This window comes from Procambarus clarkii, chromosome 2, assembly GCF_040958095.1.
Source record: "Procambarus clarkii isolate CNS0578487 chromosome 2, FALCON_Pclarkii_2.0, whole genome shotgun sequence".
Taxonomy (NCBI): domain Eukaryota; kingdom Metazoa; phylum Arthropoda; class Malacostraca; order Decapoda; family Cambaridae; genus Procambarus; species Procambarus clarkii.
In genome coordinates, this window is record NC_091151.1 from 57175175 (window position 1) to 57188514 (window position 13340).

The 13340-nt window shown below is 44.2% G+C and overlaps 2 protein-coding genes across 2 annotated transcripts; both read right to left on the bottom strand.

The window, feature by feature from the left end:
- Positions 1-2204: 2204 nt before the first annotated feature.
- On the bottom strand, positions 2205-3272 carry LOC138366733 (uncharacterized protein DDB_G0290587-like). Its single transcript, XM_069328010.1, has one exon. The coding sequence runs from the start codon at positions 3270-3272 to the stop codon at positions 2205-2207; it is 1068 nt and encodes a 355-aa protein (XP_069184111.1).
- A 926-nt stretch (positions 3273-4198) lies between these two features.
- LOC123770958 (baculoviral IAP repeat-containing protein 8-like) lies at positions 4199-4888 on the bottom strand. Its single transcript, XM_045763131.2, has one exon. The coding sequence runs from the start codon at positions 4886-4888 to the stop codon at positions 4199-4201; it is 690 nt and encodes a 229-aa protein (XP_045619087.2).
- Between the last annotated feature and the right edge of the window lie 8452 nt (positions 4889-13340).

Here is a 13340-nt window from a genome sequence, read left to right on the forward strand (position 1 = left end):
TTGGATTGTCGGAAAGCCTTTGACACAGTACCGCATAAGAGGCTGGTACATAAGCTGGAGAGACAGGCAGGTGTAGCTGGTAAGGTGCTCCAGTGGATATGGGAGTATCTAAGCAATAGGAAGCAGAGAGTTACGGTGAGGGGCGACCTCCGATTGGCGTGAAGTCACCAGTGGAGTCCCACAGGGCTCTGTACTCGGTCCAATCTTGTTTCTGATATATGTAAATGATCTCCCGGAGGGTATCGATTCATTTCTCTCAATGTTTGCGGACGATGCTAAAATTATGAGAAGGATTAAAACAGAAGAGGACTGTTTGAGGCTTCAAGAAGACCTAGACAAGCTGAAGGAATGGTCGAACAAATGGTTGTTAGAGTTTAACCCAACCAAATGTAATGTAATGAAGATAGGTGTAGGGAGCAGGAGGCCAGATACAAGGTATCATCTGGGAGAGGAAATTCTTCAGGAGTCAGAGAAGGAAAAAGACTTGGGGATTGATATCACACCAGACCTGTCTCCTGCAGCACATATCAAACGGATAACATCAGTGGCATATGCCAGGCTGGCCAACATACGAACGGCATTCAGAAACTTGTGTAAAGAATCATTCAGAACTTTGTATACCACATATGTCAGGCCAATCCTGGAGTATGCAGCCCCAGCATGGAGTCCATATCTAGTCAAGGATAAGACTAAACTGGAAAAGGTTCAAAGGTTTGCCACCAGACTAGTACCCGAGCTGAGAGGTATGAGCTACGAGGAGAGACTACGGGAATTAAACCTCACTTCGCTGGAAGACAGAAGAGTTAGGGGGGACATGATCACCACATTCAAGATTCTGAAGGGGATTGATAGGGTAGATAAAGACAGTCTATTTAACACAAGGGGAACACGCACAAGGGGACACAGGTGGAAACTGAGTGCCCAAATGAGCCACAGAGATATTAGAAAGAACTTTTTTAGTGTCAGAGTGGTTGACAAATGGAATGCATTAGCGGGTGATGTGGTGGAGGCTGACTCCATACACAGTTTCAAGTGTAGATATGACAGAGCCCGATAGGCTCAGGAATCTGTACACCTGTTGATTGACGGTTGAGAGGCGGGACCAAAGAGCCAGAGCTCAACCCCCGCAAGTACAACTAGGTGAGTACAACTAGGTGAGTACACACACACACGGTGCTGGAACCAATTCTATTTCTTGTATATGTTAACGACATGTTTACAGGCGTAGAGTCCTACATGTCGATGTTTGCGGATGACGCAAAGATGATGAGAAGAGTTGTGACAGATGAGGATTGCAGGATCCTCCAAGAGGACCTGAACAGGTTGCAGAGATGGTCAGAGAAATGGCTACTGGAATTCAACACGAGCAAATGTAAAGTTATGGAAATGGGACTAGGAGATAGGAGACCAAAGGGACAGTACACAATGAAGGGGAACAGCCTACCTGTAACGACGCGTGAAAGAGACCTGGGGGTGGACGTAACACCTAATCTATCTCCTGAGGCACATATAAATAGGATAACGACAGCAGAGTACTCAGGCAAAAGTTAGAACATCATTCAGAAACCTAAGTAAGGAGGCATTTAGGGCGCTTTACACTGCCTACGTAAGGCAGGCCTTAGAGTATGCCGCCTCATCATGGAGTCCCCATCTGAAGATGCATATAATGAAACTGGAAAAGGTTCAGAGGTTTGCAACGAGGCTCGTCCCAGAGCTACGAGGGATGGCGTATGAGGAGCGCCTGGGGGAACTGTGCCTTACGACACTAGAAAGAAGAAGGGAGAGAGGGGACATGATAGGAACGTATAAGATACTCAGAGGGATTGACAGAGTGGACATAGACGAAATGTTCACACGGAATAGTAACAGAACGAGGGGACATGGATGGAAGCTTGAAACTCAGATGAGTCACAGAGATGTTAGGAAGTTTTCTTTTAGCGTGAGAGTAGTGGGAAAATGGAATGCACTTCAGGAACAGGTTGTGGAAGCAAATACTATTCATAATTTTAAAACCAGGTATGATAGGGAAATGGGACAGGAGTCATTGCTGTAAACAACCGATGCTCGAAAGGCGGGATCCAAGAGTCAATGCTCGATCCTGCAGACACAACTAGGTGAGTACATAAAAATATGCATATATTCGAATATACAGAGTCTTTATAAAGGCGATATTTTTAAAATAAACTAGAGGGTAATAACATTGGCTAAAATAATCGCCTAGATACTTTATTTTCTTTTTCAAAATTTTGGGGATAGTCATCAGCCAATATCCTTTTAAAATTTGGGTCGTCCTCCCATCGCTGTGCATATTGGGAAGGAGAATTGCTACTACTACTACTACTGCTGCTGACACAAGTTCGTATAAACGACATATCCCTCAAATCCCTATTCTTAGAATTCGCTTGTTCTACATTATGACTCACTTCACCAAGGTTCATAAAAATATCATCATCGCTGTCTGATATTGTTTCCACTACTATACACTTAGATGTGGAAGGACCCTGTAACTTCGAAGTGACCTGGGAGGGAGAAGCATTAGTTTTAATAGGACGTGCTCCGTTGCTTTTCACATAGGGGGTTGACCTTCTTAATTTTCTCCTTTCGACCCTGCTCCTCCTACTGGGGGTTATCGTAGGCGTATCCCACACGCGCCAAGGACCCCCAGCGGTACTAGCAGCCGCAGCAGCCCCAGATAACTCTGCATTTTCAAGCAGGTACATGTCAGGAGTTTTCTTTATGGACGATGCTAAGATACTCGGGGATAAGGGCGTTGAATCCAACTCTGCAGTTACTGGAGTGGATGTTTGGCGTTCGCACAAGGCCGGCTCATCAGAAAACAGGGGGTTCAGAGTCAGGTCTGGTACAGACTCATCCTTTGATTGCTGTCGTCGTCGTCGTTGATGTTGTTGTTGTTGTCGGGTAGGGCTACATGCTCTCGCAGCCAGTGACGAAGTCAGGTTTAAGGAGGAATATGTCCTCTCAAACAGTAAAGACTCCGAGGGCGTGTTTAGGGGATTTAAGTCCGTCTGTGTAGATTTTGTAGCATAGATTGGGTGAGAGGAAACCTCCTTCGCAGTAGTAGTAGTAGTAGTAGTAGTAGTAGTACTAGCAGCAGCTGCATCAACAGATGGCGAGTTTGAAGTTTCAGGCGAGCTTAAGTTCTGGGCAGCAGCTGGAGTAGTAGCAGAAAGAGGGATTTTAGAAGACCCCGAAAGGAAAGCCGTTATAGTTTCTGGGGTCAGGTTTGTTGCTGATATAATGGCCGGACCCATGATGACATATATATTCCCAGCAGATGTGAACTGGGCACCTCCCTTAATAATTTCTGAAAATATGAGAAGAAAAGGAGACATAAGTTTCTATAACAATAACCTCATACGTATATATATATATATATATATATATATATATATATATATATATATATATATATATATATATATATATATATATATATATATATATATATATATATATATAATGTTTAAGTAATCAAAACTAAAAAATATCAATATATATGTATATATGACATTAGTCACTATGCTCACCATTGAAATTCTCCATTTCTTCAGCCGCAAGCAGTAGAATGCCGAGATGAGTAGCGAGTGTAGTCGAATGGCTGAAACTTGCCCCCGATTGATGAAGATTAAGCCACCCAAAAGGTGGCACGGGCATGAATAGCCCGTAAGTGGTGGCCCTTTTAAGCCATTACCAGTATCAAGAGCTGATACTGGAGATCTGTGGAGGTGCGAATGCACCCTGCATGACGGGAGATGTCTCCCTTGTGAATGTGTTAAGATGAAGATGAAGCCACCCAAAAGGTGGCACAAGCATGAATAGCTCGTAAGTGGTGGCCCTTTTGAGCCATCACCAGTATCAATAGATGATACTGGAGATCTGTGGAGGTGCGACTGCACCCTGCGTGACGGGAGATGTCTCCCGGACCAAATGGTGACCAGATGGTGATCTTGCCCCCCTTACGCGAGGGTATTTATACCCAACTAAGAATTAACCCCGCCCAATACGTGACGTCACACGCAATAAGTCGCGTGACGTCACCATGGAAGTTTTGTTTATGCCGATAGGTTGAAAAGTCGCATTTCAGTAGGATTAAGGGATAAATAAAAATATAGATGTTCATGCACATATGCATTAATATTCAATAGATATTGACAATTTCAAGAAATAATTGGTCTGATTACATATAGAATATTTTGTCTGCAAATGGGACGTTTTGCAGAGATAATAGGCACGAAGTACATGTTACCATATGATTGCAAGGTAGCAACACAACATCAATCATATTTGCCATGCAAATTTTACATATCATATCTTCTACACGAGAAAATGCCGTTGCTGCGGCCCCCATTTCAGCTGTAACAGCCGTTCTAGGCATTATCTGATGCTCCAGATTTGCAGGTATACTAATAGTTTCAAGTATTCCCATATCTTCAACAGTATTTGCGGGATTGGCTGTAGTTACCCCATCCTTCAAATTTTCCCTTGTTTTTTTTTCAATATGTCGTATAGCCAGTTCTAGACAGGTGGATTCGGAAATGAGTGGCAATAAATTCTTGGTGACATTGAGATGTTCTCGAAGAATAGCTCTTGCACAGTCTGAGGGTATGCCCTGGAAACGTATCAGTTTTTGGAATGTAGGTATACCCTCTAACAATCTACTTATTAAACTTTCATCAATGGTCTTCTTAGGATGCTGTGGAGGTTCCTTAACGTCCTCAATAAAATCACGTCCTTTCTTTATGTTGACAAAGGTGCATTCAGGATAACTCTGGGTGTGCAATATCCAGGGTATGTCAGTCTCCTCGAAATTATTAATCCCATTTCCACAGAACAAGCAAAGGACATGATCGCTGATGCCTGAAAACATATGAAATACGGCATAAAGTAGGGTGTTCACAAAAACTAAAGTATATTCCCCTGCATATCTACAGTTCTAAAATCCCGTTTTTAGGGATTTTAGATAAATGATAATGATAAATGCAGAGGATAAATGCAGAGCTTATTATTATTATTTTAAATATTACACATATCGAGGGAAAAGAAACCTGCTTCCGCTAGTTGACTGGATGTTTGTTTCACACACCCAGGCCAGGTTAGGTCAAAGGTTTCCAATCTGCTCTTGTATGAAGAAAAACGAGGATAGGCAGGGGCTCTATATTTAATCACCACCATCATCTGTAAATTACACTCATCCTTCGACAGAGCTGCTAAAAAAAATAAAAGCATATATTATTATTGACGGGATATCCAACAGTCTAATATGTTAGATGATAAAATATTACACATGCAAACCTTTTTTTTTTTTTTTTTTTTTTTTGCTAGTAATATTACATGTTTAAAAAAATCCATTACCTTTAGCTTCGGGTAAATTGGGCGAGAAAAAGAATAATCCATATTGAAACGCAATCTCGCTAATTTCTAATGGAACGTTTTCCCACTTGGTACCAATAATGAAAGGACAGAATGGCGATGCACTCTGGTGTCTGCTGCGAGGAGTGTCCCCCTCAACCCATGCTCCTATCACATAATTACAAAAGGCGCAACAACAGTAATCAGTCGCTCTCAGATAATAGAACCCATCCTGCACTAGAGCCAAGGGAGCCAGCCACGTGACAGTCCAGTTAATAAAAGTATCTAATCGAATTCGCTCGCATTTTAGGCTATCCTTGCTGTAGAACTTCTTAGCACGTGCTTGTTCCATTGTGTATATTCTACCTCCCAGGCTGTATTGAGGATACATATATACCCCTTCTCTCTCAGGTGCTGAATATCGCCATATATGCATCTTTTAAATGTAATTGAGCAGACCGTCCCTAACCTGACCTAAGGTGTTAATTCTTTTTAAATATATAGACTAAAACGGCTCTAGATGCACATGTCAATAGCAACTCGGCTAGCTTAAGAATTTTTAGCGTTTAAAAAATCTTATCATTTTATGTAGACACCAATTGCACTAGACTTTTCTTACATATCTCCCTCGCATTTCAACAAAACCATATAGCATAGAGGAGGATAAATCATGTTATGACGTGTGAGTGACCTGCAAGTGGGCGGGGCGGGCAAAGGTAATTAAGGGGTAGTGGGATTAGGCTGGAGGGTTCATATTGGGGTGCTACATCGCAAGAGACCTGAACAGAGTTGCCGGTAATATGTAATAACAAATATGTTTTTTTATATTTACTGTAGGTCCTCTTATGAAATAAGTAGCATATTTGCAAAGGTAAAACCCCTAAGCACTACAGAGCATGAATTTTAAAGTAATAATACTGGCTGGTTTTGAGAAAAAAAATAGGTAATACTTTCTTTGAGATAACTGCATTCGCACTTAGGGATAGATATAAGCTCATACAACACCGGATTTGGGGATTATTAGCCAGCCTGCCAGTGTTACTTGTCCATCCGTTCGCCGCCGCTGCTGAAAACATGAATTCACAAGTTGTAACTCGTGAGGGATATTTGACTGACGATGTGTATTGCAATAAGGAATCCTGTCTTGTGTATGGGGTGAACTGCATATCCTGCGACTCCTACGGTATATCTAAGGACTTAGCAGAAAAATATACATACGCCAGTGTGTACGAATCTCGCGAACGTTTATATGATCTTAAGAGATGCGTTCCTAAAGATAGACCTAAACCAGGAACAATTAATATCTCTAATTCTCGTGGACAAAATCTACCTTATATTATAGCCGCTGCCACCCAATATGGAATAGGAGAACATTTAGAGAAGAATGAAATTGCTCAGGATATTTGCAAAAAATCTAAAGATAGAGCAATGGTAGCCGGTTTAAGAAAAGATACTTCAGATAATCGTTTGTCGTACTTTAAAGAGGCGATGAGTGCCGTGATAGATTTTATCCAGAAAAACCCTGAAATTTCGCGAGTAGTACTGCCCCGAGGTATTGGGCGCACATGTGCTCGGAGAGATGAAGTATGGGAAATATCCTATCTTCCAGTCATTGAAGAAATGCATAGGAAATTAAAACCGTTTAGTATTGATGTTATATTATTGAGTAATGAAGACAATAAGAAAAAAACTACCGCTCGGTAACCTACCTTATGCGCAGTAAGACTGGGGCGCACACTCCTCCAGAGGTATAAATGGATGGAGTTTTACCAATGTGTGGACATTACCCCGCTTGCAGCTATGGATATTCCTACCCGCATTGGCGACTTTGCTTCTGTAGCTATTTATAATAGCAAGGACTGTTTGCTGTACGATTTAGATGCCACGAGTGTGCAGATGAACCCCCAGGTACAAACATTATGGGAGCGATTCCCGTATGGCAGATTACATAGACAGAATATGCCGTACAAAAATCATGCTGTGGTGGAAGATCGCGGTGTACCTGGATGTATACACATCGGATGGGCTCCTGAATTCAACAACAGGATGGATGATGATCCTTATGAGAGTTATACAGTTCTTCCCCACCTTATTGGATTAATAACCCAATTTGGAGGTGGACCATCGACTTCCGCATCTTATGAAAGGCCCCCGTATGATGTTCGACGATTGGATGAGCATTTTTATGCTGGAGTGGAAAACGATACAGAATATCAGAGATGGCGCTGGTTCGAGAAAGCCCTGAAGACAACACTTCGTCATATTTACGAAATGAATACACAACCAGCCCGTATTATTATTCCATATGGGTTTGGGTTATCGAATTATATATCACATTACGAACGTGGCTTATGGAACTCGAAATATTTACCCGTGTTGCGCAATATGGTAAAAACTCTACATAAACGCGGAATTGCCTTCTTGATGATCCAGCCATACACGTGGGAAGAAGATGCAGCTCTTCCCCCTACCCACGGTATCTTTGGGAATCAGTTTAAACATGCCGGAATGCCGAATGCAGTTATCCACAAAGATTCTACAGACAATGCTGATATGCACGAAGATGCCCACCAGCAATGTTGAAGCTGGCGATAGAGTTAATGACGATGATGGATTTGCTGAAGATGATACTTACGTTGGAGAAGATGTTTGAATAGAATGTTTGTATATATGGATTTTTTGTATGTGTGTATTAATAAAAACTAAAACGCATAACTGCATTTATCTAAACCTATTGCATTTTCCAACCTGTCGAATGTGGGAGGGGATTAAAAAAGAGTACAATAGTTGAGAGCGTAAATGATTTTAGACTGTCGGGTCAAGATGCTGTCCGGGCACACTATTGCTAAATATCTACCAGCTGGGAGAAGAAGAAAAAAAAGAAAATTAGAGAACCCATAATGTATATAAACGCCCCTGAGATGAGATTTAAATAAGCAATCCTAATGTGCAAACAAAGCTCTATGGCCAGCACGCAGAAAACAAAAATGAAATAAATAAATCGCATATTCCCCTTTTTATGCACGTATTCCAAATATGCAAAGTTATGTATGATGTGAAATATTATTACAATAAAATAATATAAAATGATCTATATGTGTTTTTTACCTGAGCAGCTGTAATTTTTTTTTTAAATGATAAAATGCGCAATATACAATCCGTGATATAATTAAAAGAAGGACAAGCATGCCGGTGATAGGTTAGGATTGGGATGGGATAGGATAGGTGTGGTTATAGAATACGCCAGGATTGGAGGTTAGGACTAGACATATAAGAACTAGCTGGTCTGGGACCAGTTTAGGTCCAGTTAGGCGCAGTTTCGATTGTAGGATAGGATAGGTTTGGATTGGAGGATAGGATGTGGTAATACCAGACAGTTAAGTTAGGTTAGGTTTAGTTTTGATTGTAGGATGGGATATGGCAGTGCTGGATGGTGTAGAATAGGTCAGGTTTGGATTGGAGGATAGAATGTGATAGCACAGTCAGCTAGACTAGGTTAGGTTAGGTTAGGTTAGGTTAGGATAGGTTAGGTTATGTTTGGATTGGAGGATAGGATGTGGTAATACCAGTCAGTTAAGTTAGGTTAGGTTTAGTTTTGATTGTAGGATGGGATATGTAAGTGCTGGATGGTGTAGGATAGGTCAGGTTCGGATTGGAGGATAGAATGTGATAGCACCAGTCAGCTAGACTAGGTTAGGTTAGGATAGGTCAGGTTAGGTTAGGTCAGGATAGGTTAGGTTAGGTTTGGATTGGAGGATAGGATGTAGTAATACCAGTCAGTTAAGTTAGGATAGGATAGGTTAGGTTTAGTTTTGATTGTAGGATGGGATATGGCAGTGCTGGATGGTGTAGGATAGGTCAGGTTTGGATTGGAGGATAGCATGTGATAGCACCAGTCAGCTAGACTAGGTTAGGTTAGGTTAGGTTAGGTTAGGTTAGGTTTGGATTGGAGGATAGGATGTGGTAATACCAGTCAGTTAAGTTAGGATAGGATAGGTTAGGTTTAGTTTTTTTTATTGTAGGATGGGATATGCTATTTCTGGCTGGAGTAGGATTGGTTTGGTTCGGATTGGAGGATAGAATGTGATAGCACCAGTCAGTTAGACTAGGTTAGGTTAGGTTAGGTTAGGTTAGGATAGGTTAGGTTAGGTTAGGATAGGTTAGGTTAGGTTACCTTAGGTTAGGATAGGATAGGTTAGGTTAGGGTATACATCTCTGTTACGGCCCTCTCGGGTCACAACTAGGTTCGTACTCTGATGTTATTAGAGGAAGTTGTATCCGGCCCAAAGCCAGTAGTGGCTTTCAAGGGATGAGATCCGTGACGCAAGTAACTTAAAGGGGAAGGGAAATAAAGTTAAGAACTTAAGATTATAATTGTTCCCATCACCAATAAATAATATAAGATTACACAGGGGGAGGGGTATTAACACTGCACAAGGGAATTATTTACACAATTGTCTTCTCCTGAAGACTCTGGATCCAAACTCTCTGTGCCAAGTCCTCGGTGCTTTCGTGGCCTCACAACGAATCCTTTTAGAAGCTGAGTCTACCCTGGCCACAGGTCAGCCAAAACACAGTTCCACTGGGGGCACCGCCGTGGAGGCCGTCAACCACAAGTCCAGCAGGTCTGCTGGCAGGTTCCGGACCAGCAACGCTGGTCAGGCCACTCCACGAGCAATACTAGGGTAGCGCCCTAGTCAGGAGCCTCGTGTGATACCACAAATCACTCTCCTGTCCTCAATACCCCAGTGGATAATCGTCTCCAGTAGTCGGTCACGGGTACAACAATCCTTCACTGCCGCTTCACAGGCAGGGTAACACCACAGTGTTCCTCCGGGAGACGACTCACAGCTGCTGCAGCAAAGCACAAGGTATGGGGATGGCTGCCTTGGGTAGACTGACTCAACTTCCATCACAGCAGTCCCAGGTCGACTCTGTAAGCAGACACTCCATCAATAACTGGGACACACTAAAACACCTCACTTACGGGCTCAGGCACAAACGCCCGACATATCCACTCCATAGATGGCGCTGTCGTCGGAGCACCACCTCACCAGAGGTCAGGAGCGGCTGTGTTGTGAGCTGCACAGGACTGGAAACTGGCCCTTGTGGCCAGTACACCTTGTCCTCACCAGGTGTCGTCGTCCATTTGGTGGGGGTTTCAGGAGCTGACCCACAGGTGGCGCGGTCGTCACTGCTCCGTGCTCGGACGCTGGATCCGGGTTCGTAACACCTCCCCACCAAAAAGAATTTGGTTTGGGGTTCTATAAAAAGAAACACAAACCAAATTAGTACGGCGACACAACTCCAAATGGACTCACTTGCTATATAAACTGGAGCGGCGAGGCTGCCTTGTCCACAGAACTGTCCTACTGGACAATTCCGGCACAACGGGAACTTGCAGATAGAAGACAATGACCTGCCTGATGTACTTCTCCACACCTCCACCGAGATGTTAATCCGGAGCATAATCTCACCTCTCGAGTAAGGATCGGTGTAGACAGGATCTGGGGCGACTCGACACTTCCCTGTGTCGTGGCACCGATGATGGCTGATCCCAGACGGCATTTCTAGTACCGGTCCGGTAGTCCTTCAGGGAGACGGGAACCTGGAATACAGGGGTCGGATCATTTAGAGTCACAGCGACAGTTAAATCAGTACTCACAGCAGACTCCTCTACTAGGCTCACACCTAGTTCCAACGGGGCTGTTCGTACATCGAAGATGGCATTCGCTTTGCCACCGTCAGGTCGACCAACGTTCCGCATAACGCTGCATTGAGGCTCAGCTATCACGCGGGGGGTGTCAACCTGTCGGAAACAGTCACTCATATTAACGTATCGCGTACCTCCTGTATCTACCATCACCTTCCAGGTTCCTTCTTCGACTGCAACACTCGCTGTGCACGTCTCCAATCCCTGGGACCTCTTTATGGTGTTCACGGGAGCCATTATCTGCCGGGTCGTCCACTGGTCCTCATTGAGAGCACTTACAAGAACAAAAAATACCGCTAGGAAATATTTGGTTACCTTAGGGATAAGCTTCCTGAGCCTGTCATGTCCATAGCAGGCTATATCCATTAGCCTAGTTTGGACCAGAGAGGGCACTAAAACCTTCGCACATACCTCTGACGTCTGGGGAATCTCTGGCCGGTTCAATGAACGCTGTATCTTGCCATACCGCAAGTACTCATCTACCTCCGCTCCAGACTCGTTGGTATCCGTGGGTGCCTGCACACAAGGCCTCTCTTCTTGCTCAGGTACTTCTGCCATCGTAACCTCATGTTCCTTGTCGAGAGAATCAGGAGACACTGCTAGAATATTGTAGACTCTGTCGTCAATCTGTAGGCGAGAGGAAGGATTAAACATACCTAAATCCGGGTCTGTCTTTACCTGGACATTACCATTGCCTGTTGTTACCTCTGACCTTGCTGTTCCGGCCGACTCGTCCACGACCTTGGGAAGATTGATGCTCCAATCTGTCACCAAGTCGTTGGCTAGTACCACGTCAATCCCTGCTATAGGGAGGGTATCGACTACTGCCAACGCACATGTGCCGCTGAAGTAAGGCGAGTCGAGATGTACTGGCACTAAGGGGGCGATGTACTGCGTCCTAGGAAACCCAACCAGGACAACCTGTTGTCTCCCGTCCACACTTAATCCCTCGGGTAACGAGCTTCTCACGATCAGGGACTGGGCTGCTCCACTATCTCTGAGCACTACTACAGATCTACCAGTATGATCACTCGTTACATACCCGCTTGAAGTGTGAGGGGCGAACAAACTTGGTCCTTCCTGCGTCGTCGTCGACTGGCTTCCTGCTGGTGGTGTCACACAGCTCATCATCATCACCTCCCTACGTGCGCCGCCACCTCTTCTGCCTCGGCACATAGCAGCTACATGCCCTTTCTGCCCACAAGTTCAGCACACCACATTCCTCCTTGGACTACGGTGTTTCGGACTGCTAGGACTAGTCCTTCGAGGGCTACTTGGGGGCGTCTTCTTAGCGCTTCGTGGGACGGGAGTCTCTTCTTCGTCCTGAGGTTTGTCAAACCGGCGTTGGTAATGCCTTGGGATGTACTTAGCAGAAGGCCTATGCGTCAGGATGTATTCCTCAGCCATGGTGGCTGCCGCACTCAAGGTCTCTACCTGCTGTTCCTCTAAGTACGTCTTCAGGTCTCCAGACAAACAATCCTTGAAGTCCTCTAGCAGTATGAGCTGCTCGAGGTCGTCTTTGGTCTCCACCTTCCGAGAGGCACACCACTCCTGAAAAAGTCGCTCCTTGATAGTGGCGAATTCGGTGAAGGTGTGTTCTGAGGTCTTTTTCAGGTTTCTGAACTTCTGCCTGTAAGCCTCAGGTACCAATTGGTACGCCATGAGCACAACCTTCTTCACCTTGTCGTAATCGCCGGAGTCGTCAAGGGATAACGTGGAGTAGGCGATTTGGGCCTTCCCAGTCAAGACTGACTGTATCATGATGGCCCAATTCTCCCTTGGCCACTCCAAAGAGGCAGCGACTTTCTCGAAGGCTGCAAAGAACTTCGAAACTTCCCTCTCATTGAATTTGGGGACCATTTTGATGTTCCTTACTGGATCGAAACCGCTGGTGTCCGTTGTTGGCCTCCGACCACCGCCTAATCGTAATACTTCTAGTTCATGTTGTCTCTGTCTTTCTTTTTCTTCTCTCTCTCGCTGTTTCTCTTCCCTTTCTCGCTCTTCTCTCTCTCTTTCTCGTTCTTCTCTTTCTCTTTCTCGTTCTTCTCTCTCTCGTCTCTCTTCTCATTCTCGTTCTTCTCTTTCTCGTTTCTCTTCTCTTTCTCGTTCGTCTCTTTCTCTCTCTCTCGTTTCTCTTCTCTCTCTCTTTCTCGTTTCTCTTCTCTTTCTCTTTCTGCCTTCCTCTCTTCTAATTCTAAACGCCTCATCTCTAATTCTTTATCTTGTCTCTCTCTTTCCATTTCTAATTTCTTCCATT

Coding starts and splice junctions, on each gene's coding strand:
- LOC123770958 (XM_045763131.2), bottom strand. CDS start 4,888: ATGTTTTCAGGCATCAGCGATCATGTCCTTTGCTTGTTCTGTGGAAAT.
- LOC138366733 (XM_069328010.1), bottom strand. CDS start 3,272: ATGGGTCCGGCCATTATATCAGCAACAAACCTGACCCCAGAAACTATA.